This window comes from Anopheles arabiensis, chromosome 2 (genome assembly GCF_016920715.1).
Source record: "Anopheles arabiensis isolate DONGOLA chromosome 2, AaraD3, whole genome shotgun sequence".
NCBI classification, from domain to species: Eukaryota; Metazoa; Arthropoda; class Insecta; order Diptera; family Culicidae; genus Anopheles; species Anopheles arabiensis.
Window position 1 is genome coordinate 26,669,108 of NC_053517.1, and position 24,938 is coordinate 26,694,045.

General features: G+C 50.3%; 5 protein-coding genes and 1 non-coding gene across 7 annotated transcripts; 3 read left to right on the forward strand and 3 right to left on the reverse strand.

Annotated features, from left to right (window-relative positions):
- Positions 1-4,740: 4,740 nt before the first annotated feature.
- On the forward strand, positions 4,741-4,812 carry Trnag-ucc. The gene has a single exon. It is a non-coding gene; the product is annotated as a tRNA-Gly (tRNA).
- A 7,796-nt stretch (positions 4,813-12,608) lies between these two features.
- Positions 12,609-15,372, reverse strand: LOC120895942 (protein TAPT1 homolog). Its single transcript, XM_040299689.1, has 2 exons — positions 14,977-15,372; positions 12,609-14,897 (listed from the first exon to the last, which is right to left on the reverse strand). The coding sequence occupies exons 1-2, from the start codon at positions 15,182-15,184 to the stop codon at positions 13,054-13,056; spliced, it is 2,052 nt and encodes a 683-aa protein (XP_040155623.1). The 5' UTR covers positions 15,185-15,372; the 3' UTR covers positions 12,609-13,053.
- A 197-nt stretch (positions 15,373-15,569) lies between these two features.
- LOC120908667 (cleavage stimulation factor subunit 1) lies at positions 15,570-17,126 on the reverse strand. The gene is made up of 2 exons (XM_040319892.1): positions 16,942-17,126; positions 15,570-16,869 (listed from the first exon to the last, which is right to left on the reverse strand). The coding sequence occupies exons 1-2, from the start codon at positions 17,013-17,015 to the stop codon at positions 15,663-15,665; spliced, it is 1,281 nt and encodes a 426-aa protein (XP_040175826.1). The 5' UTR covers positions 17,016-17,126; the 3' UTR covers positions 15,570-15,662.
- Positions 17,127-17,165: 39 nt separating this feature from the next.
- LOC120908668 (28S ribosomal protein S33, mitochondrial) lies at positions 17,166-17,688 on the forward strand. Its single transcript, XM_040319893.1, has one exon. The coding sequence runs from the start codon at positions 17,271-17,273 to the stop codon at positions 17,604-17,606; it is 336 nt and encodes a 111-aa protein (XP_040175827.1). The 5' UTR covers positions 17,166-17,270; the 3' UTR covers positions 17,607-17,688.
- Positions 17,689-17,690: 2 nt separating this feature from the next.
- LOC120908664 (eukaryotic translation initiation factor 2-alpha kinase-like) lies at positions 17,691-24,920 on the reverse strand. 2 transcript variants are annotated; one of them, XM_040319890.1, is made up of 4 exons: positions 24,460-24,920; positions 19,156-21,416; positions 18,374-19,086; positions 17,691-18,290 (listed from the first exon to the last, which is right to left on the reverse strand). In XM_040319890.1, the coding sequence occupies exons 1-4, from the start codon at positions 24,648-24,650 to the stop codon at positions 17,967-17,969; spliced, it is 3,489 nt and encodes a 1,162-aa protein (XP_040175824.1). In that variant the 5' UTR covers positions 24,651-24,920; the 3' UTR covers positions 17,691-17,966. The 2 variants fall into 2 exon arrangements, with proteins under 2 accessions (XP_040175824.1, XP_040175823.1); XM_040319889.1 differs by having other exon boundaries at positions 18,374-21,416.
- Positions 21,533-23,670, forward strand: LOC120908666 (protein misato). The gene is made up of 2 exons (XM_040319891.1): positions 21,533-21,765; positions 21,842-23,670. The coding sequence occupies exons 1-2, from the start codon at positions 21,691-21,693 to the stop codon at positions 23,486-23,488; spliced, it is 1,722 nt and encodes a 573-aa protein (XP_040175825.1). The 5' UTR covers positions 21,533-21,690; the 3' UTR covers positions 23,489-23,670.
- Positions 24,921-24,938: the final 18 nt, after the last annotated feature.

Here is a 24,938-nt window from a genome sequence, read left to right on the forward strand (position 1 = left end):
AATGGCCAACATTCTAGCAATGAGCAATAGCAATGAATAAAGTTGTAGCAAACGATTGTCGATACTTATCGGGCTACCGGGGTAAAACTTGCAGTTTTATAAATGGCCCCTGCATGGATAAAAAATCGCCCCCCACCCTCCAGTACGCCACACTCATTTGCGTACGGCAGCAGCCACCATAATTCTCATCCACCGCGGTTTTCGCTTTCGCTCATTTGCACCAAGTACACGCGGAGTTTTGCCGAGCAAACGGTGTAGCTGCGCAGTTCATTTGCGATCCTGCTGACACCTATTTACAGTGGATCAAACCATTTGTTGGACCGTTGTGCGGAACTGCATCCCAGCCCGGCACGCAAGCCACTGTGGCCGCTAACCTTAACCTTAAGCTGCTGGAGAACGGTTGACCCCCCATTGTGGCTACTGGAAACTCCTGGAAACCTTGTAGTCAGCCCGAGAGAGAGAGAAAGAGAGACAAGCCCTTAAACAATTCCACAAATGACATACGGGTACATTGCGTCTCCTTTCCGGTGAGTGATGCATCCGTTTCGCATCCAGCCAGGCGATCCTCGGCTTCTTTGCTTACGTACGGCCACACCACGGTAAGGGCTACCGGGGTAGAACGGGATGGAACGGGATGGTACCGGTACAGTGGAAAATTAATTATCCCTGATGAGATATCGCCACCGATTAATCTTCACATTGAGGGGCAACACACACACAAAGAGAGAATGCAATCGGAGAGAAAGAAAGGGAAACAAATCCGAGAAAGAGAAAACATCCCAACAGGCACAACCACGGTTACGATTTCGATTACAGACGCTGTATGGTTGGAGGGATACAATGTTTCGCTATATGGCTGCGTTATCCCGTGCATCACACTGTGCCAGGGCGGGCAGTTCGCCAGCCAGTCGAGCAGCGCCACAGCCCAGACAGGGATTCGGCCAGAAAAGGGAAACCGAGGGAACACACAGCTACTGTACTGTAAATCTGATCACTTGACAGGTTGTGGCGTTACGCTTGCAGCAAGTGGTGGAAGACTGCAATGCTAGTTGCACTTGTTGATTACCACGATCAAGGAGCGCTCCAAAGAAGCTCCAGTTGTGTGGCGCCTCGACCTCGATCAAGTTAAACAATTTACCCCGAACATATTCTCACTGCTCCCTTGTTTTTGTCAGTAAAATCAACATCGTTTCCATCGCTTGTACGCTTGTTGCTTTCAGCATTCACTACTCCCCCTTCCCACCATTCTAATTGTTTGCCCAACTGTGTTAAAGCACCTTGTTAATTTCATCTTTCATTAACTTAAATGATGTAAAATGCAAATTCGCACGGCGAAGAAACCCATTGCACAGCCAGCCAAAGCTGCACGGAAGCCACCTGAAAGGCGCCAAAAAGCGCGTAGCTTCCGAAATGTGCCCGCCCGGCTCTAAGCGAAACTGTCGAACGAAACAAACAAACAAAAATCCAACAAACAAACATACAACTGTTGCCCGATCCATAAGACACGAGCAATTAATTAACGACCGTATGATGGGGCTGGCGGGGTAAGCCAATACGACCTTTCGGCTTGTTGCCTTGCATTTCGCGGCCAAAGTTTGATAACGACACTTTCGGACGCTCGATCAGGTATCGTATTAGCGGTGCAAGCGGTTGATAAAATGTGGTAAAACAGCTCAAAACACTATTTATGTTGCAGCTCGGCGTTCGTGTCCGGGGCCCCGGACACAAGCCACCATAAACAAGCGGGACCCAGGCACAGCGGCAGCAAGTTGCAGTTGAGCCGGGCCGATCATTCGCGCACGCTGAAAATGCAAAACGAGAACCTCCTTTTTCCCCCACACACCTTTGCATCCACGCAAGGCGCCCGCAGCGTGGTCACTTCCCCTCCCCCTCCCGCCATTAAACTGGCGGCCCCAAACCATCGGATTGATTTCGATCATTAGCGTGTGACATCCGATTAAAATTGTGTCATTAGCAATCGAGACGAAACGAGCCCCTTACCGACAGGACTCAACGCAGCGAGTCAGCGTTTTAAGTTCCCACTTCCACTATGCGCCCATGCTCCTCTCGCTTCGGTTGATTTGGTTTTCGTTTGCTTCATTTTGGAAATATATTTCACAAATTAAATTCCAGTTTATCCTGCATCCGTAACGCGCATTTATTGTTTCTGTCCCCTCACGGAGCCTATGTGTGTGTATGTGTGTCTGGGTGTGTTGTGCCGTTCGCCTTCGAGCTGCTCATTTTAATATTGCTTTGACATTCGTGCAGTTTTTCGAAGGGAAATTGGCCCGCTACTGCGCGCTTTCCTTCGGGTGCGTAAACTTTTTTTTTAATAACAGAGCCGAAGAAGCAGAAAGAAAAACAAGCTACCCCTCCGAAAACAATCAAACACCGCTTCAAGCATAATGAAGTGAGGTGGAATTCCCGCTCTGAAGCGTCTGGCGAAAACTGGTGGCAGTGGTCATTTCGAACCGGAATGGCACCACGTCCCCCCGTGCGGAGAAAAATAATGGTCCCAATTTGCTATTTCATTCGATCATTGGCTGGCGGAGGAGGTGAAGAAAAGCAGGGGCCATGGGAGGGGAGGAATGATAAGGTTCAGCCTAAAACTACTCTCCCAATTTGTGACCAAAGATGTAGGTGATTTACATTTTTGCCCAAGCCCTGAAGTGTTGCCGTTCGTTAGCGTGATCGGTAGCGGTGTCTATTCACCGATCGTTCGGGGGAGCGTGTGTTGTGTGATGGATAATTAGACGTGCTAGTGAGGAAACCCAGGCAAGAAGGCAAGGAGTGCTGACGGGGGGAAAACTTGATCGAAACTAGCCCGAAAACAACAATATCCACATTCAAATCCAATCCTATACGATCGATTAACAACCGTTTATCGATCACGATTTCCGTTGCGCTACCGAGAGAAAACGAATGGCCAACACATTAGTCGCCGTTTGGTTCGCGGGGCGGACGGTTCGTTAATTTTTGATTGCACTAACACCCGAGCAAATTGGCAGGACGGTTGTTTGGTGTGAAATATGTGTGTTGTGTGTAGACGATCACGTTAAAGATGTTCCGATTTGCATTTGACTGGAAGTTGATCGTTTGAAACCTGGGGACAACAGAAACGTTTGGGTTTGTTTCCCAATATTGACTACATTAGGTCATAATTTAAAACTTGTATCAATTGTATAACAATAAGTAAATAATCCTCAAAATATCAGGATTAAAATTTCGTTAAACTCAAGTACCAGAAATCATTCGTTCTAACTCAGAACCTTCCAAAAACCTCCCAGCAACAAAAAAAAACGCGGATCGTGGTTATAATTAATTGCCCTCACTTCTACGACAGGAAATGTCACATTTTAAGCCACTTCGATCCCCCTCCCCGAACACCTTCACCGGCGCAGTTGCGAGCTGTTCTGTTCTTTTCTGCGCTCGTCGAAAGAAGAATAGCTGATGGAATGGGGCTGATTTCGATGGGGCGAATTTCTCGATATCGCTGGACAACCGGCCCTTGTCTATCTCCCTCCCAACCTTCCACTGGCACATCACGTAGATCACGAAACGATCGGTCGTGGACCGTGCTGGGTTTGGTTCGACCGAGACCAAACGCCCAAAAAAAAACCAAGAGCAGATTATCCGTCGTCAACGAATGTCTGACGCAGAGGGCGCGAAAGCGTACACTTGAATAAATTATAAAACACAACCATCAATGAGCGAATCAATGAATGAACGAGTGAAGGGTAACAATAATGCAAAGAAGACTAGTAAACTCACAGAGACACACACACACACGTACACACAATCTGGAGGAAAAATTGAAAGAGAAGACAAAAAAAAAGACACCCCGATGAAAATCTCTCCCCAGCGTGGATAGCGAACGGCTATCAGATCTTACGGTCCGGTTAATTTCGGTTCCGTTTTTTTTGTTTCTTTCTTTGGGTCCCTACTCGACGGTCCATTCGACGGACTACCGAATCGGGGTTTGATTTCATGTCTAGAGTGTTTTATTCTTTACGTACCATTTATGCTGTTCCGATGACTCGATTCGGAAAGGAACTGCCCAAAGGGAGCCTACAGTTGCGAGAACGAAAACAAAGTGTGTCCAACGAAGACACACCGAACGAGCTGAATCCAAGGACTTCGTCACTGCGCGGTCGCAAACACCAAGCGTCCCTTGGGACACCCCCAGGGACCGAAGTGGACGTCTAGTTTGTATCGCGGGCAGTAGTTATCTTTAGTATTAATCACTATCAAGCCAGAGGGGGAGCGCAAACGCTGCGAACCGAAGGCGAATAAAACACACCGGCAAAGAGGTGGTGGAAGAGCTCCAACAACAAAAAAATGAGCAACACTTTATCTCTTTACACCTTTCGTTTCATTTTCGGGCATTTCATTAATTGATTATTACTGGTCGGTGAAGCAGTAGCAGCAGCAGCAGCAGAGTTAAAGTGGGTGAAGTTGTATAAAATCTTCTGCCCAGAAAAAGGTGGTGGAGAGGGTTTGAAGAATGGAGCACAACAAATTGTGACAGATTTTTGTTTTGTTTTTTTTTTTTATATAAATTCGGGTAAATATGAATCGATTTCAAAGAAAGGAACTGCAGTCGACATTTCCTGCACGCCGGGATTGGTTGAAATTGAGAACTACAGAAGGATGTAGTTAATAAACTTATGGAACTATACCCAATTTATGGAATGATGGCTAAGACACCAAACTAACTATATTCATCAATTAATTCAACGTGCGTCGGTGGTGTAATGGTCAGCATAGTTGCCTTCCAAGCAGTTGATCCGGGTTCGATTCCCGGCCGACGCACATACTTTTTTAAGAGGCGAAAGAGACCAAATGGTTCAAATCTCTATAAAAAAATCCATCCCGATCATCTGCAAGACAACAGCTCCCCAATGCTTCTTTTCAAATTTATTCATCTGTCAACCTTTCCCACCTGCTCGGCGGTACATTTGAAACTAATCAGTCTAATCGGCCAGATCTACACAAATCGACCACTATTTACATCAAAACCTTCCTTTTTTCTCTCAATCCTTCCAGATTTCGCACCAAACATCCCGCCCGGCCTGATCTTACACGTCCGATAACCACGATGCCACGATGCCTCCGTACGAAAGAATCCACGAAATTAAATCCCGTAACAGCCCGTAGCTGCCACTGCTGCCGGATGCTATCAATTTCAAGCGCGTCGCGCAAACGCATCGCTTCCACTGTTCCACACATCGTCGTTAGCATTATCAGCACCCGATCTTCGATCTCCGAGATGTTCAATCGAAAATCGCATCGGATCGCGATTAATGTATTTTTGATCGTTTTTTGTTCTCCTCAATCTCCCCGTGTACGGAAGCGATCGTATCGCGAGATTCGATCGATCGGCGTGCTGCTGGCCACACAGGGGAAAACACTTCAGCCAGTGGGCAAAACACTCGCCTCGGCTTTATAAAAACACACACACTGAAGAAGCTGCTCGCTTCAAATATCGTGTGTTCGTGTGTGGTTTCCCGGCCTGGGACGCTGACGCGCGGAACACCCGGCAGCGAACGGATGGCCTCACCTCGACAGAAGCTCACACCACACCACAATCGTGTGCGGCTTCTGTGCATGCAAAAGATCGCTTTGAGAGACGGGGGGCCTTCCCCCAACATATTGGGGAGGTTTTATTTGCTGCATCAAAGACGTTCAAAGACGACCATTGTGTGGTTCTGTATCGAGTGGAAAAAGGGAGAAAAGTATCGAGGACCCGAGTCCCCCGCTCTCGATCCGCCGCGGAGCGATCGTGCACGTGTGCCGTGCGTTATTTATTTTCCTACTGCTCCGTTTGATCCGATTGCAATGATCGCGAGCTACACGGTGGCGATGGCCGGGTCCACTTGACATGTTGGCCCCGCCGGGATATTGCCGTACTCTAAACACTTCACGGCAGGAACTTCCAACGGGGTTTCGGGCAGTGGGCGAAAAATAGGGCGTTTTGGGGAGGGAAGCAAACAATAATCGAGAGCTTTTCGGGAAGGGCTGTCGGTTCTAGCTGGGATTGATGTTTATATTGGATGCCGTGCCACACGTCTCGCCCCACCCGCAATGCTACCGGTTCGGGGCCGGTGTTTGATTTCGACTGTCCGCGTTGTTCACAACGTAGGTGCTGGTGTGCTTCATCGAGAAGAATGCGACGCTATACATGCTTTCTATTCACAGCATATCTCCCGTTCCCGGGTGCGAATGATCAGCGACGATCGATCAACCCTTTTCTCCCTCCCCTCCCGGGAATAGGGCATTGAGAGTGAAGCTGTGGCAAATTGAAATACTTTGATTGGATTGAGCTTTTAACAACATTGTAGACGGTGCTACGGTGTACGGTAAGGTCGGTATTTCCGGCACCGGGTAGCCGTACACTCTCGCATCGCCCGTTAATAAGATTATGAATGCCCGTCCGCTAGAGTCTGCCGGATTGCGCCGTCTTGATGTCTTGATGTACCGGGAGTACCACACAAAAGGGGAATTCGGGGGCTCGATTTCTTGTTACCGAAATTCCTTCCAGTCATGCTGAGGCTGGAGGGCTTTTTTCTTATTGATCTCGCATTGTTGTGCCTCGTTAATGTTTGAGGCGGTGTGGTATCAATCTTGTTAAAGGATTGCTTTAATCTAAATGGATTTTAGACAAATGTATTGAACGTCGAAACGGCGATTGAATATTGAATGCATGCTGTTTAGATGCTCCCATGTTAGTTCTTGGGGAAGAGAGGGCAGCGATGGATTTAAATTTTAATACTTACATAACGATCGTCTCCCGATCACATCTCCCACCACGCATATCACACTCAAACTGTTAGTGTTTTGTGATGATTTGCACCCTCCGTAACAATTTGCCACCTTCCCCTTTATAATGCTAGTCACCGGTGCAACCCTTATGCAATGCGCACACGCGCTGCGCTGCACCGAAGTGCAACGTGCACCAGTATCTGCGCGTCCGATCGCGGTTCGCACATTCGCCACGCGGGGCCCCGTTAGTTGCGCGAAAATCGGCTGCAGCGCATCCATCTGCTGCGTACATCAGCTGACATCAACACTCGACCCCAAAAAGAAGGAAAACAAGGCAAACCGGGCAAACCGGGCAAACAAGCAGCAAGGAGCAAGGGCAAAGCGGCCCTTCCATCTATGATTTACTGGGGCACACGCACACGCAAATGTTGGATCACAAGAGAGAGAAAGAGAGAGAGAGAGAAAACAGGCAACGCATCGATCGCATCGATTGGTGACGGGCAATAAATTTCACGCGCACGGCATCAACACCGCACAAAGGGAGCCGCGATCGTACCCTCAACGGATTGACCGGGGACAACGGCGACAGCGATTGGCAGCATAACGCGTGTAAAGCGTACAACATCGTTGCTCCGGTGCGGCGCATCCAATGCGCCCTAATGGTTAATTAATCACCACCACGATCCCCGTGCGCATGCACAAGGTGATGTGCGGTTGCGGAATTACCGTTGCGCACTACCGATGGCTACGTACGCTAAATCTAATTGATCTAATCCTGACCACATGCAAAGAAGCTGGTACATCGCCGTTAAGTGGACCTTGTGTACCGGTGTGCTGTTGATAGGTGGCGGAGAGTTACATAGCTATAAAAAGACGTCAGCATAAAGTAAAGTGTTCAACATTATACTCCACGAAAGTAACGTTTAAGTAACGAAAGAGTAAAGGACATTTATGGATGTCAAGCACAATAATCTACGATCGTTATACGAATTATTGATTGCATTTGTGACAACTCACTTTGCAGTTCTCAGGAATTGAATGAAGTCTTGGTATGAAACATTAAACAGCATCAACAACAGCGCAGAGGCTATAGTAGTTACCAACAGGCTCTGCGCCATTAATGTCAGGATTACTAAACTCCTTCTATGATTCTGTTAGCACGTGGAGTAATGAAGAAGTAACGATTAGATAGCGGAATTGAGCATTGAAATTGGAAGTAAGTTTAAGAGATGATTTCAATGATCCTGCGCTGAAGTGGTTTAAATTCGTTCAAATCTTTCAGACGACTGACTGTTTAAAAGTGTGATAAAACACACATAGCGTACACGCTTTTAAACAGCAGATTCTCGTTAGCATTTATAGGACTCTAGCAACATATTCAAGAGGTGTTTTTTATAACATTAAATCCCATGTCTTTGCTGTAAAACTGATTCTCAAAGGAACATAATTCCATAAAACCAATTTTTTGCTAACGCTGCGTGCCTTATTTATGTATTGCTTTTCTTCTCAAAATAAACAAAAGATTATTACATTAATTATTCGACCAAAGAATGCCAACCGCACATGAATCAATGTTGAAACATTCCAACCGACCCGGCAAGCATCCCTGGAGCGTTAGACGGTGCCGGCTTCCTCCTATTCGCTAACTGCCCTGCTGGAGGCCGCTGGAGGTAATGGAGGTGCTGTTTATGTCAAATCTACATGCAATAGCCGCCTCCCCTACCGGGCACACAGCCCGGGCACCAACTTCAGGGAGAAAGGAGTCACCTGGTTTTGTTACAACAACAACAACAACAACAAAATGTCTACGAACGAGCGGTAAGGTAAATAAAACATGAATTCGACCCTGCCGTGTTGTCAGCGTTGAAGAGTTGCGGTGAATCAAATGCAAAACGACGGGACCCGAAGCACCAGGAACGGACCACTGAGGTATGGGATGGGCTTGAACCCTTTAACAGTGTTCACCAGTTGCTCCGTTCAAACGGTCAGTTGGGGAGCTTACACTGCCCCCATGATCAAGTGAACTACATTTCGCTGTCCCCCCCCCGCCCCATTTGCTCTTTCCCTTTCCATCCATCCTAATGTTGATCATTGCTTGCCATGCAACGCCACCCAACGGTGAGGCGAAACCCTGCTTGATCGTGGCTGATCTTCCTTACCGCGAAAGCGCGCCTTCCTTCTTCACGGCGATATTGACGAACGGGCGGCACGCATGCATTCTTCGCGTATGGGATGGTGCATTGGGGGACTTGAGTTTTTTTTTTTTACGATCTCGTCCCAGTGGCGGCCAAGTCCGCCCGATCGCGGTGTGCAATAAAAAAGAAAATTATGCATCTCATAAAATTGCACACACACACACACACGGTGGTAGTTGTGGTGTGCGTGTTGTTTTCTTTTTGTTACGGTTGCGATCCTCAAGATCGAGCAAAACGATGATCGCGATGGAGCAAAAATAAACAAATAAAGCAGCAAACATATTGAAATGGATCTAATAATTGGAATATGGAATTGAAGAAATAAGGCATAAACATATATGTTCATTCCCCACTTCCCCACACCCACTTGTTGGACTTAAGCTTCAACCAACAGCCACAGCTTACACACCTGGCGAATCAGCAAAAATATGTCAATGTTATTCTACCCGAATTTATTGCCCCTTTACACATGTAGCTACCGTGACAAACAACGACAGCAAAGTGCTTCTTAAATTTCAATAACAAAAAAAACCCCCCTAAACGATCGACACATACACCTACGTCATCCGGCAACAAAATATCGCCCTTCTCCTTTTTGATTATGACTATACCCTTCTTTTTCGGGGCCCATCAATCTTTCGGCACGAGCCACGGGCCCAGAACGGGTCGGGCCAAGTGCGGGATATCCTTCAACCGAGGAGGATCGACTTTTATCGCGCGTTTCCATCTGATCAATCGCCCATTCTTCATCGGGCGATTTTCACCAACCATTTAGCGTTGCATTAGCGATGGCTAATCGGTTTCCCTTCCTTCCCAGCGAGGAGGGCCGCCTCCTACGCGCGTCTTCCCGCGATCCCTTCGCAAGCACAGCTCAAATTTCACCACTTTTTTACCACCCCATTCCGTCGCTCCCGTCCCTCGGACACATGTGAGTGAATGGTTTGTGGTGTGGCTCGCTTGGTGGAGGTTATGTTTCCCCCCCCCTGGTGGTAAATTGCTTCCTGTTCGCATGGCCACTTCAGTGGGCACGCGTCCACTGATGGACCGCGGCTCCGCCTGGCTCGATCGCACACACCGCGGTGTATCGCATTTCGGTTATGAGTTATGAATCGTTGGACAAATTGTTTTGTTTTAATTTAACGACAAGCCACGGGGCCGTCGATCGGGCCGCGTCAGCCGGATCCGGTGTCGTTACAGGGCAATTAGCATACAAATGTGGTTATTTGGTGGGGGGCTTTTGCGGTTTCGAAGGTGACAAGAATTTGATTCGTGCGGGTGGGGGTGGAAGGGGGGATGCTGCTTACCACCTAACCCTAAACCAACACACACAGCTCGTTGTGCACAGTGTGCAGGTTGGCTTATGCCACCGGGGGCGTAAGCTAACCCAGCTCATCCCGCGGCCGTTCAGTTACGATCGCTGCGGCATAGCTGGAGTGGATCCAGCTGATTCGCATCGACCGCACCTTCATTTTTGCTCTCAAGCCAGCTCATTGCGCATCCCGCATCCCTGTCCTGTCGTTTCGGGAAACCTTTCGAATGCCGTGTGGACCGTTCCCTCTCTGCGATTTGTGGTTTAATTTTATGCGACCGGCACGCGTGATGACGATCGGCGTACTTGATCGGGCAAGGAGACCCCGAGGACCCCCACGTTGCGATCGTTTCAAAGAGAGAGAGAGAAAGAGAGAGGGAGGGAAACGGGGGTGTTGAGGGGGGGGATATAATTTTCCATAATTTAATGGGTGATCGTATCGGAGCGGAGTAATGGCTTGTCTGCCATTTTCCAACCGCCATTCTTGGCGTGCCGTGTCACTGTGGTGCCGTTGACCGTGACAGCAGTGACAGGGCGGGTTCGGAGCGGTTGATCTAGCCAATCAGGACGTTATCGGGATGCTGTGGATGTGGATACGGTGGCTGATCCTCGGTCTGTGGGGAACGGGGGAGTTGCAATACGACAGCTATGCGGTTCTGGCAGGCACTTTATACGTAGTCAGTTTAATGCTGTTTACAACATTATTACAAATTCCATACAAGAAAAAAAGCATTTATAGCATTTTACTGTTCATCTTTCCTGCTGCAACTGTTCAATATATATAGCTACTTTTCCAATCAGTTTTCCACTGCACTGCATGCACTTTTGGACGGGGAAAGGATGATTTAAAGCGGACACCGATTGACAGCTCAAGATAATGGGACCGTACTTCATTAGCAAATCAGTCTCAGCAGTGTGCCCTGTCATTGCGTTTCCATTCCTGGTCACACCCTGTACCTCGGCGATGCAGACCAGAACGCCACACTTTTGTAGAAACTTTCATTCCCACCCGTTTGTCACTGCAAAGAACGATCGAGTTCGATCGGTGCATTGATTTCCGTTCGCTTCCTGCGACTTTACACCGAGTGCCCTAAATGTCTGCCCAGAGACAGTAGTTCTCCTTCGATTCCTAGCCGCGACATACCATGCTGATCCTTTGAGTTTGCATCCAGACGGCTTCCAGCGCGGTGGTAACGCGAGGACGCACAAGAAATAAAACGTAGCTAAACGTACGATTTACGCTCATCGTATGCCGTCTTTGGTTCTCATCTTTTCTTTCCATCTCATCTCCCAGCCCCCAAGAAGCACAGGCAGGGCACAAGAGGGCAATGGAAACACAGACACATACAGACACATTTTGCGCGGATTAAATTAAATGATACCTTTTAAGATGTCACGATCGAAGCATAAATACGGGCAAATAACATATCATAAGATTATCAATTAAGGCACTAGGCAGCAGTATCAGCAAGAGTAGCAGCAGCCGTTGCAGCAAACCCGATTGTCTTTCGGTGTGTCAGAAAAAAGAGTGTCTTTGTGACTGTGCGCCAATGCGCGAGGAAACATCGCAAAGGAGGTAAAGAAGGAAATACAATTGCAATGCAACCATTCCGCAGCGTACCCTCGTCTTGCTTTCCATTCATAAGCCCGTGGAGGACAAAAAGGGCACAGGGAAATAAAGGTTTGATCCTTCCCGATGGGAAGGGAGCTGTTTCGTCTCGCGCACATTCTTCGACAGCGTGTGTCTTCGATCAGTCGCTGTAAGCTGCCCGATTCTTCCCAGCGATACACCTCTGGCTGGCTATAATTTTGCGATCGCTACCACACCTTTCTGCTGTGTGTATTTGTGCTTTTTTACGCGATCATAAAATGCAACTCCTTGCTACCTCCCCCCTCCTCCCCGTACAAGTTACACTTTAAGTGGTGGATTAAGAATCGTGTCGCAAACGGCGATGGAGAGCAGAAGGAAATGTGCATTGCGATCGCTGGACAACCAGAGGTGTGATAAAAGAGATCGAGAGCGCAAAATCGCAGTATCTGGTGGCGAATCGTGGTGGTAATTAAATGTTAACGATCATCTGGCAGAATATCATCATCATCCACCCTACGGCGAGTCTGTCGCTGGAGGTTCGAGTCGTTTCACACATTTCCGTGTCGATCATAGTTTTACGCAGTTTTCATGATTTCACGCTGAATTAAGCGCTACGGCTCTCGCTTTGTTTTAATAGTGGCACGGGAAAATCGTGTTGCTTTTGGCGATTTAACGTAGCTTTTTCTCACTTTTTACTGTCCCTGTAACTGTTGTAGCTCGAGGGACTTGCTAGACATCCCGAACCCTAGTATTTAAGTTAAATTTATCCTCAGTTTATTATCGTATTTCACACTTACTGCTGCTACTAGCTAAACGGAATTCAAGGAAAAAAGAGGGTGCATCTCCCGCCACGGTCAGCAACGAAAGAGGGCATAACAAAACTATACAGGACGCGCATGCGAATGATCAGAAACAGAAACCCCTCACTAAACTAAAAACACACACATTTGCACGTGCAGTGTGTCAGCCTTTGGTGTGCCTTATAAGCTAAGCGCATTACCGTGTTCACCTTTTATCTCTCTCGTGTCGAAAGTGATCGCTGTCGATCGGCCATAATGGTTAAAACTCAGCAGTTTATCCAAAATAAGTTACTCTAATCGTGTACAAAAACAAAACACACTCGCACTCACACACTAACAAATTCAACAAAAAGGTGTGGCCGCGTCTCGGGTTCCCCTTCTCCGTCCTATGATGGCTTACCCTCCACCTTCCAGCTGAATCGATGGTTCCGATTCCGACCGCTTATGTGTCCGCACGTAATGGTGATGATGATGGTGATGGTGATGATGCAAAGATCCCTCCCCACCCTCACTGCTGACCGATTCGTTTTGATGTCGCCCAGGCGTTTTCTCCAGTCCCGGTTCCTGCTGCAAATCCGGCACACTGCGGGCAACATTTTCTTCCTCCTCCTTCTGCGTACGGTTGCCGCTCGCATCTCCAGTGCCGGTGCTGCTACCGTTCAGCACCTGATCGTTCAGCTTCACATCGTCCAGATCGACGTCACTGTTCGAGAACAGGGCGGTAGCCCCAAGTCCGGACGTTTTCCGCAGCACATCGGTCGAGCCGCCGCTGCTGATCGAGCTGGCCAGCGAGCTCGATGCTTTGCCCACCGACAACGGCGTCGATTGGGGGGTGCAGGGTGACAGGGACGATCCACCCGGTGGAGAGCCCGCGACGAGGCTTGCCGCCTGACTGCCGACCTGCGCCTGTGCGCGATGAATCGGTGAGGTAGCTGTGTCGCTCGTGGCTCGCGTACCTCCTCCGCGAACGTTTGATGGCAACGGTGTTGAGGTAAGCGGATTGCATCCACTCTGGTTCTTTTCGTCCTGATGCTTTTGCGTCAGATCGCACGCCTTCCCGAGAGCACAAATGGTGTTCAGTACGCGGGCGCTCAGCAGTGCCAGGAAGGCGACGAGCAGTATCACAATCGAGCCGGCATTATCGAACGACAGCGCATGGTAGAGCGCTTTCACCAGTATGACGCCGAGCGGGTACGGTATGAAACCCATCCGGCGGGCAACCAGATCGGAGTGATCGCTAAACGCGTGCTTCTGGCGGGTTTGCGTCATGTCGTACGCCAGGCTCGTCGTGTACTCCCGATACACCTCGCACGGTATCTCGTTGAAGCGCGTGATGAACGCGTGCTTGATCCAGTCCACCAGACACTCCGTGAACATCACGTACAGGCAGTCCGGGAACATGACGAAAAACTGCTCCGACTTCCAGCTAAACTCCTTCATCGTCTGTATCAGCACGATCAGCATCAGCACGGACAGATGGAACCGTTCGCGCACGTCGCTGCAGCTCAGCTGGAAGAGGTTGTTCTTGTCGAACTTTTTAAACACGCTACCCTTCAGCTCGACGAAATTGTTCGACATCATGATCGTCAGCAGGCCCTTGTTGTTCGAGTTGATGGCCACGTTGAGCGAGGTCGCCTGGAACATTACCAGCACGCTGTGCATCGTCACGTACACGATCGCGAACAGAAAGTGCGGTATCGTGCCGAGATGCTGCCGCTTGCTGTGCTTCGGTTCGGTCGCCGTCCAGAACAGTGCGTCGATCGTGTCCTGCCCGAACGCGGACAGCAGCCGATCGCCCACCTCGAGCATGTTGTAGAATATGTACAGCTTTATGATCGACTGGCTCTTGATCATGTGGTACAGCATGTTCGTGTCGACGTACAGCAGCGTGTAGCTGCAGATGATCCAAATGGTGCCTTTCAGCAGGTCACAAATTTCGGCCGGTGCTAGCAACCGCTGGGAGGGTCGCCGCAGCCCGAGACAGCGGGCGAGTGGGCGCGTGATCAGGGCCCACAGGGCCAGCAGGTACCGTATCGGCAGGAAGGTGTAGATGTACAGGAACGAGTCGGCACACTGGAGCACCCCGTACAGCATGAAGCTTTCCAGCTCGCGCGGTATCTTGAAGAAGGAGTATATTTTCTCACGCCGTGCCGAATAGCGCTCCTCGTCGTGTTCCAGCACATAGCCTCTGGTGAGTTCTATGCGCACGAAATCGTACAGGCTGCCACGTTCCGGTCGCCCTGCAAGCATCCATAGGAAAACGATTACAGATTACAGAGCAGCACGCAGTGGAAGGCTAAGATGTGTCCGTAAGCTTACCTTCAGCCGGTTCTCCATTCAGTAGCCGTTTCGTATCGTCATCGGAAGAAACTTCCTCAACGCGATTGATGCCAGACGTTCCATTCAAACCGGAACCGACGGAATCGCGATTGAAGCCATACTGTGCGGCCAGGTCACCCCGAAAGCGTAACTTTTTTCGCTGCCGCTCCTGGGGTGTCGTCACGAACATGTCATCCTTGCGGCTCATTTTTACCGGATCGATGCCTCCGATGGCATTTCCTGCACGTGTCACCTAACTACACGAGGGAATGCTGCTAAGCTGATCAGATAAATGTTGTGTGTGGTTCCGGTTTCTTTTTGCGTAAATTGTGTCGCACGATAAACACCCTCGCAGAACGCAAAGTTTACGAACGTCAGCGTAGCAAAATGCGTCGACCGAAAACAGCTGAGTGACAGCAGCGGGTGGAGCAATGCGAAGGGCTTCTTTCACGCACCGTCTGTTTACCAACAAATAAAATGGCGAATGCTCGAATGGTCGCTTGGAGTCAGATGAGGGTAGAACATACCTGAGCGGAATTTGTTAAATGTATTTTCTAGTTAATTGGACGTTATTAACATTACTTATTAAATAATTCATTTGAAGCATAAAACTGTTCCATTTATTAAATCATATTCAAAGTAGTTAAAAAAATATCATTCAATTATGCTCCCACACATAATCGAACTTAATGAGCAGTCGTCCGCTTCACCCAGAAACGCGCACGGTAATCGTCGGAACAGGTTAGAAAAGCGGAATGGGTTGGCGAATGGACGATATGTCTTACCGCCCCATTGTGTCCCAGCGACATCAGATGACAACGGGACGCATTGCGCGAATTCCACGCACACAACGATGTGGTTGCCTCGTCCGGAAACAGAACGTAGTCCTCGGTATGATTGAAAATGGCCTGCGTTTGATGCTCCTGCTTGCCCGTGGTTCCTGCGCCGGTGTACGCAATCAGACACCGGCTTGTGCTGAGCTCCCAAAGCTTCACCAGCGAATCCATCCCCGAGGATAGCAAGTATTTGCCATTTTTCGTGAAAACAACCGAACAAATTTCCGCACCATCGTGAGCCTGCGCGAACGTGTTGATACAGCGACCGCTAACACCGTCCCACAGCTTGATCGATCCGTCCATACTGCCCGTAGCGTACACCTTCGCGTTCACTGCGTATCGTACGCACGTGATTGCGCTGTTGTGCTGTTGCGCGGGAATAGCGCTTACGAAGCATTGCGCCGTATGTACATCGTACATCCGCAGCACGTTGTGCTCCGTTCCGACGGCCATATAATCACCGGTAGGATGGAACGCGATGCAGCGCACCGGCACACAATCACTCAGCACCTTGTGAGCCTTCTTTACCGATGCTTTCGAAATGTCGAATAGCTTCACGGTGTGATCGCGTGACCCCGAAGCAAGAATTTGATCCTTCGGGTGAAACTCCAGATACGACACTTCGTCCGTATGATCGTACAGCGTGCGTATGACCGGATGGGCGTGCTGTTCACGACCCGGCTCCATGTCTTCCGGTGCCGATTTAGCAAGCATCCGATCGACGTCCAAAATCTTTATGCTTGCATCCATGCTGCCCGTTGCCACGAGCTGCCCATCGCCACTGAAACAACCCGCTCGGCACGCTTGCTTGTGCGACGTCACGTACGCAGTCTCGTACGCTGCCGGTTCCGGTGCTAGCGTTGAGCCTTCCGTTTCGAACTCGAGATCCAGCCCACAGGGCAAATCATCGAACAGATTGCTTTCCTTCGACTGTTCGATCTGGTTGGCCTGTTTGAAGATGTTCATCAACCGGTCGCTCGGTGGACAGGGAGGATCGGCACGCACCAGGTTGGTGAGCTCTACCGCGACTGAATGATACCCATCGTAGAACAGTTGGCTGTGGAATGTGTGGAGAGTCGTAGGGTTTGAGGAGAAAACCGGAACACTGCGATGGAGATTGACCGCTTACCTTATCATCATCCGGTACAGCTGTTCGCGGCATTTCAGCAAATTCTTATCTTGCGGCGTCTCCTGGTCTTTCATGGTTGAAAAAATGTGTATTTTACGGACGAAAGAACTTTCCCAGCAGTCGGCACAGGCAGATGTAAACAATTTTGTAGGCGGCTTTTTCTCGAGCTGTCAAAATGGGATTCACAGGGCGAGGCTACGTTCACGCACCAGCATGAAAGCCAACTGCGAACTGTCAAACCATTTCGTCAACAAATCAAATTACACAATTCCTTCCGTGGTTTGGTAAAAACAAAGCTCGAGCGGTGTGGTGAAGTGTCCAGAGTAATAATGTCCAAGTACAAGGAACTTACCAAACTTACGACGACGTACGCTCGTCGGATGAACTACCTTTCGAATCGGATCTTTGGGGAAGTGGCCCGCCCGACCAACTCCCAGTCGATGAAGGTGGTCAAGATGTTCAGCGAAGAGCCGGTCCACAAGCGAGACTACGTGGTGAACTGGTACCCCCGGCACGTTGAAACCCATCTACTGGCGATGAAACTCCGCGAGTATGGTCTGTTCCGTGATGAGCATCAGGATTTCAAGGAGGAGATGAAACGGTTACGTGCGCTACGTGGCAAGGCACCTCCGAAGAAGGGCGAAGGAAAGCGTGCCAAGAAGTAGGAACGAACAGGAGACGTCCCACGTGCTGCCGGATTTGTCGGATGCTATGTACAACAAATATAGATCGTTTCGTTTAACCATACATCAGTGAGTGTGTACTGTTTGATCACTTTATTAATCATCATAATTATAATTCTCGTTGAATAACATCCCATCGCTTCCATCCTTCCTCAGTAGAATAGCCCACCTACATTTAAAAACACTTTTTACACGTTTTCTCTTAAAACGTGATATCTCACGGGGACGCGTGTTAGGACTGTTGCGCACAACCATAGAGGTACGACATAAATAACTTACAAATACACATATTCACTTGGCCACGCTGACTCAGGGTAATACACACAAGGTGGTTTGTTCTTTTCAAAAGCACAATTGATTCGGTGCCGCTGCCGACGATGGCACACCGGCAGAGCCATTGCCCGACCCTGATCCGGACGTGCTGTACGTGCGGCTGTCTTTTCTGCGCGGCGGCAGCTCAAAATGCCATTCGTCCCCGTCCTCCGATTCGAACGAACCGTTCGTCGATCCGGGACCACTATCGACGACCAACGTCTCGTCGACAACGCCGAGCGAGTTGGTGGACTTGTTCGAAGGGATGCGCTTGAACGGTGGGTGAGCCTTGATGCCGAACGTCGTCGGTCGCTTGTTCGGCGCTTCGGACAACATCAATGACAAGAGTTTGAACTGAAAAGAGACAACATAATAGCGCGTTAGTTTCAGTACAGCAAAACCCCAAAAAAAAAGGCAAGAAAATTCTCCACACGAACCTCACACTCGTGGTCCTCTTCGAAATTGTCCGGGAATTTGCTCTTGCGCACGTTTTTCAGCGTGCAGATACGTTCCATTTCCGTACCGAAGCTAACGAGCAGCTCGAACAAAATCAGCCCGAGCGAATAGATGTCCACCTTGTAGTCGTACGGCAAACCCTTCAGCTGCTCCGGCGACATGTACAGCTGCGTACCGACCTGGCGCGTGTGCCGGTTCGGCACCATCGTCGGCATGTTGTTCTCACTGTCGTACTGCAGATCGCTCGAGTCCGTCACGAGCCCGAAATCACCGATCTTAATCCTTCCGTCCAGCGAGAAGAATATGTTGCTTGGCTTCAGGTCCCGGTGGATCAGTCCCTTCAGATGGACGTACTCGACGCCGGCAACGATCTGCTCAAAGATTGGCACAATCTTATCGCGCCGCGCCGGGAACCCGTTCAGGCTGAGCCACTCCTTGAGCGACTGCTTGTGGCACAGCTGCATCTGGATGTAGAGATAGATTTTGTTGCTCTGCGCCGAGCTTGCTTTCGACTGGTCCGTCCCCGATGGAAGGGTGCACGGGTCCCGCGAACTTCGCATCGTGCTCGTGAGATCAAGCGACAGTGGTCGTCGATGGGTTTTGCGGAATGGGTTCGGCTTTTGTTGCTGCTGCTGCTGCTGCTCCACATTGGGCCCATTGCGCGCATCCTTCATCGCCGCGGGTTGCGATCGACCTTCGGGTGAGGAAGATACATCAATCGCTACAGCATGTTGTTGGGCGACTGCGCCACCGCTACTGATACCTTCACTACGCGAAGGTTCTTTGAACACAATGTCCAAAGAATCGTCTTCCGGCTCATCGTTCCATCGATGTTTTCCATTGCTCTGCACTTCCGACGCTTCGTCCTCCGACTCGGACTCGGAGCTGCTGGATGTTTCGTCGTCCCGCGCCGGTTGCCCATCCTGGTCACCCTCGGCCCGAAACTCGATAAAGGAACAGCTATCACTCTGCTCGTACCGCTTCAACGACGGCCCGTCGCCGATACCGTTCGAGAAGGAAAAGTTTGCCGCTGGAAACTGTGGCATCCACAGGTTCGACTGGATGGATGACGCTTGCAGGCGCGAATTCTTCATCCCTACCGCAAAGGAAGATGCCGTCGTAGCGGACGCGGCCACACCCGGCAACGGGGGGCACGTGTCGGTCGGCGTTTCAATGTCGATCGAAGTCGACAGGCAGTTGCGTTCGATCCATTCGCGATCGTGCCGTTCCTGCCAACCGGGCGGTGGCGTTTCAATCCACGCGTGGAAGTACCGCACAATGTTCTGATGCTCGCAGTGGGCCAGTGTTTTGACCTCGCGCATCACGCGATCCTTCGATTCTTGCTTGTTGGGCAGCACTACCCGCTTGATTGCGTACCGGCAGTCGTCTAGCTTGTTGCGCACCTCGAACACCACCCCGAAACCACCCTTTCCGAGACACTGCACCAGATCGAAATCGTCGCGGAAGCGGGAGGTGTAGTTGTCTACCAACGCTGGTGGACCGTTGGACGAGCTGGATTCGGAGTAGCTGCGCGTCGCGGTCATCCGTATTGCCGGTGGGAACTCCTCGACCGCTTCCACTGCGGTCGGTATCGGTACGGTGACCTTACGTTCCACCACCACCATCACCGGGGGCTTTTCGAGCCGTAGCTTCAGCATCATGTTCAGTATTAGTGCGGTCGTAATGGAAATGATCAGTATTTCCTTCCACCAGTACCACATCGACACGATGATCACCTTGACCGGTGCGTCGAACATTGTGTCCATATCCTCACCATGGTCGTGCGATCCGTCATGCCCGAACTTCGTACTATTGTTGTCTCCGTTCGACTCATCCTCACCATGGCCACACTGTTCGTCATCACGCTCGGTATCGTAAACCAAGAAGAATCCATTCCCATTGATGTAGTTCGATGCGTACAGTACCGAGCGAGCGATGGCAGTCGATTCACCCGCATCGTCTTCATCATCCTTCACGAGCTGAAACTGATTGTCCCCATCGGTGAGCAGCCCCGCAATACCACGGCTGGCGGGCAGCGGCTTCCACGGTATGGCCGGCAGTTTACTCTCATCGGTCAGCAATGCAAGCTGCTGCATCTTCTCTTCCCGCTCCTCTATCATTGCTGCCGACTCCTGGATGTACAGCTGCTTATCGTGCATTCCAATGTACAGCGATGGATTGATCAGCGGTGGCCGGTCGCCTGATTCACTATCATCCACATTGCCATTCCACATCCAGTCGGTACGGTCGAAAATATCCACCCCAACAAGCTGATCGTTAGTTTTGCCCGACGATCGCCATGCACTCACAATCGGCACTTCAAACTTATGCCGCCAAACGATCTCACCCGGTGCGCTTTTACGCACCGCACAGATCACACCCTCCGGTATGATCACGCGAAGATCGAGATCCAGTATGACGGGATCCACCTCACGCCGTTCCTTGCCACCGCGACAGTCCTCGTTGCTCATCTTTTCCACCTCATGATGGCCGATGCTAAAGTTCCACCGTTCACTGCCGGTGCGTGATTCGACGGCACGGACCGTTTGCGTCTGGCGCCGTATAACCAGCACGTCCTCCTGCATGGGATCGAGTGTACCAGCGCCATCCTCCGGCGGCCCGTACTTGCCATCTGCTGCCATTTCCATCGCAAGCTCTGTTGCGTTTTTGCAGCCTTGCATCGTGCAAACGTAAATCAGCTGACCGGTTTGCATCGAGACACCGTAGGAACGCGTTTCCTTACCGCCCGAGATGACAAGATCGTCCGAAAACTTGAACGAAGACTTGAGCAAGTCCTCTGCACTGAAGGGAATTGGCTCGATCGAGTCGCCATCGAACTTGTACAGGCTGCCGCCGAGCGACGGTATCATGCGCACCCACTTGCCGTTGTTCGTCAGTTCCAGCCGATGGATGCTGGAGGAAAGGAGCGGCCCGGGGCCGGTTTGGATGCTCCACCGTTCGGCTCCACCGTTCAGCATATCGAGGGCGGACATTTTCCCGTCCAGCGTTGTTACGAAAACCAATCTGGAAAAGAATAAAAAAGGTGGATTTAATATTTTCACACAAATTACATGCGGAATGGTTACATTTTAACAGTCGTTTTTCAAATTGCACGTGAATTTCTTAACGAAACTTTGAATCTGACCATGTAAACATTTTCAGGGTGCAATACAACCCTGTGTACAGCGCTTTGTTTGTATTTTGACAGACGGCATTTGTTGTTGTGTAGCGAGACCATATGCGCGGCGTGCACAGTCGTGTTTGGTGAAATTAGTTCCAGAAACAATCCAACCGCAGAATGGCACGTGAAATCTTAACATTCCAGCTGGGCAATTACTCCAACTACATCGGTACACACTGGTGGAACATACAGGTGAGGATGGCTTCAAATATCGAAAGAAAATCAACAACACTTTGAGTCATCCACTACTTCACACCCACGCTCACAGGAATCATCGTTCAACTATGATCCAAATGCGGAACCATCGGAAATCGATCACTCGGTACTGTATCGAGAAGGTCAAACTAGACAGCGGCAAGTGACCTTTACACCGCGCCTGCTAATGCTCGATCTGAGCGGAACACTCAAGCACGTGCCCCGCACCGGCGATCTTTACGAACAACCGCTCGACCCGGACCAAATTGCCACCGACAATCCTGCCGAGCTACCGGACATCGGTTGGGAGTCGGAAAAAGTGGAGGTCATTAAACAACAAGATAAACCTGCCGAACGGCACCCCTACCAGAAGGATCTGCTCGAAGCGGGAACTTCCAGCGCCAATGGCGAGGAGGAAGCGGAAAAAGATTACAACTTTGCCGCCACGGTGCAAGATTGGATCGACTACAGCTACACCCGGTACCATCCGCGCAGCATCAACGTGATCGAGCGGTATACACATTCCCGGGAAGAGGCACAGCTCGACACGATCACGAACGGGATGGAGCTGTGGAAGGATTACGACTTTCAGGACGAGTTTACCGACCGTGCCCGCCAGTACATCGAAGAGTGCGACGGTTGCCAAGGCTTCCAGATGCTGTTCGACTGCGTCGATGGATTTTCCGGTGTGGCGATAAAACTGCTCGAACATCTGCAGGACGAGTACGGCAAAGCAACGCTGCCCTTTCCGGTGTTCCCGCCGAAAGCACCCACGTTCAAAAGTGCCGACGAGCCCATGAGCCATTCGATAAGGGTGGTCAACACTGCGCTCGCTTTTGCACAGTTGCCGGACCAGTGTTCCCTGTTTGTGCCACTCTCAACCATGGGCCGCTGTTGGCGCAATGTGGCTGAACCGCGCGCACTTCCCAATCTTCTGTACGATCCAGCCAATTTCTATCAAACTTCCGCCATCCTGGCAAGCTTTCTGGAAACGGCTACGCTGCGCTACCGTTTGAAAGGATCGGCCACAACCGGTTCGGGCGCGTACCTTTCCGGCTTGTGCGGCGATTTGAGTGCGTACGGTCGGAAGATGGCTGCCGCGGGTCTCGCCTTTCCCTTCCCACTGGATGGGAAGCAGGATCTGATCGACTTTCTGGATCAACTGGACGGCAAAAGTCTCACGGTTCAGCTGTCTCCCAACGCGGTCGTGCGCAAACGAGCCGTCATCCAGTCGGTGTGTGCCCGTGGACTGCCCCAGAACCGGCTGAAACGGCCACCGACGGCCAAATCGGCCCAACGGCAGCAGGCAATGCCCGCGTACCGGTGCAGCAACGTGAGCGAAATGCTACAGTTTTACTACTCCTGCAGTCTCGAGGTTAGCATGTCGCACGTCACCTCAGTCCAAAGCCCCATGCCCATCCGGCAACCGTTCCCGGTGGAGCTGTTTGACAAGCGCGTCGGGTTTGACGGTTTCCTTACCGACGATCCGCTGGCCCAAGCGGCCCTGCCGTACGTCCAGAGCTGCCCAGCGCTGGCTGCGATACAATCGTCATCCGATTTGGGCGACGGGTTGGATGCGTTGCACCGGGAGGTTAGCCGTATCCGGCTGGCAAAGATACCACGCTTTGCGGAGTGTGGTCTGGAGGAGGTGGACTACAAGGAACACATCGAGCGGTTGCTAGAGTTTAAGGAAAATTACGACGAAAACTACGAACTGTAAAACGGGCGCGAACGGTAAAGAAGCTTTTCCACGAGTAGCAGTTAAATGCGCAAAGTGCTTTGGAAGGGGAGAAAAGGCTCCGTCTACCTCCCTCCCCTCGCAAACCCCGCAATAAAAAGTATGCTAATATGCACAATAAATTCGCCCAGTAATGGCAATTTAATGAGGATTTTGAGCAATTATATGACAGTCCTATTGAATCATCGCCGAAATTGTTGAATGGGGGGAAGAAAAGAGCTTCGCTTGTTTATTAACTAGAATGAGAAGCGACTAGATGGGCTAAAGCGATTTGTTTTGTAGTAATACTTCACAGTATGAGTCAGGCTAAAAACAGACTCTGCAAACAAATGGGTAAATGTGTGCCCTACAATCGATGTACTTGCGCAGCAGCAGCAGCCGCCAACAGCGGAACAACGTTGTTATCATTGCAACGCCATGAGCTTATTTACGCCCCGTCGGGAAATGACCTTAGAAAGAACCGGCGAAAAAGAAAGCTTTAAAATAATCCCAATCGATGAGGTTACGAATATTATGCGTGGATCAGAAACAAATGCCAATCGCAAGAATAAACATTATATGATGACGCAATCTAGACTCCTGATAAAGCGATAAATTTACCTGGCCGATAAGAACAGCAGGTAAAGCCCAAAATTGATGTTTTTTTCGGAAACTCTCAAAACGAGGCCGATAACAACATGTTGTAGGTCAGACGAGCTACTAAGTAATGGTTGAAGCGATTGCCATGTCCCGAAATTACCGCTTTTGATCATTCGATCGATCGATCGGTAGGATCGCAGGAAGCAAAGAAACCATCAAAACAACTTTATGTTGTAATGTTTACGTTTCTTCTTGTTGATACTGGAGGATGCTTACCACAAACACGTCCAGACACGTTCCGAGTGAAAGTGTGTACGAGATGTGTGTGTGCGTATGAAGGGCCATCAATTATTACTAAACTCAAGCAAACTTACCCATCGTTAAGGTCACGCTGGCGGGTCGCTTCTTCGGCACAGAACGGAAGCTGCTCGACGGTGGCCGTTCCATCGTCCGGCTGCTTCGGCGGTGCTTGGCCCTTGCTACCGAGCGCCACCGTCACGACCGTGGCCAGTAGCACCGTTCCGACGCACAGCGCACAGCGAATCAAAACAGAGCACGTAGGCATGATGGTGGTGGTGGTGGAGTTTGCCTACTGGCACAATTGGTCCATTCGTCGTCGTGTGTTGCGTACTCCGCAACGCCGTTTACTCATATTTCGTACGCAACAAACAGAGCACACCTTGCTGTTCAACATGCAGCGGATGCACCGGGGAAGCTAGCTTTTCTGTTAACCAAATTGAACAAGTTCAAAAATTCCGATTCACACACTGGCGCACGACCTTGGCGCTACGAAGCGAACGACAACAGTCGACTGATGTTTTTCGTCAAAAATCGCTAGCTGCAACTGCAAAAC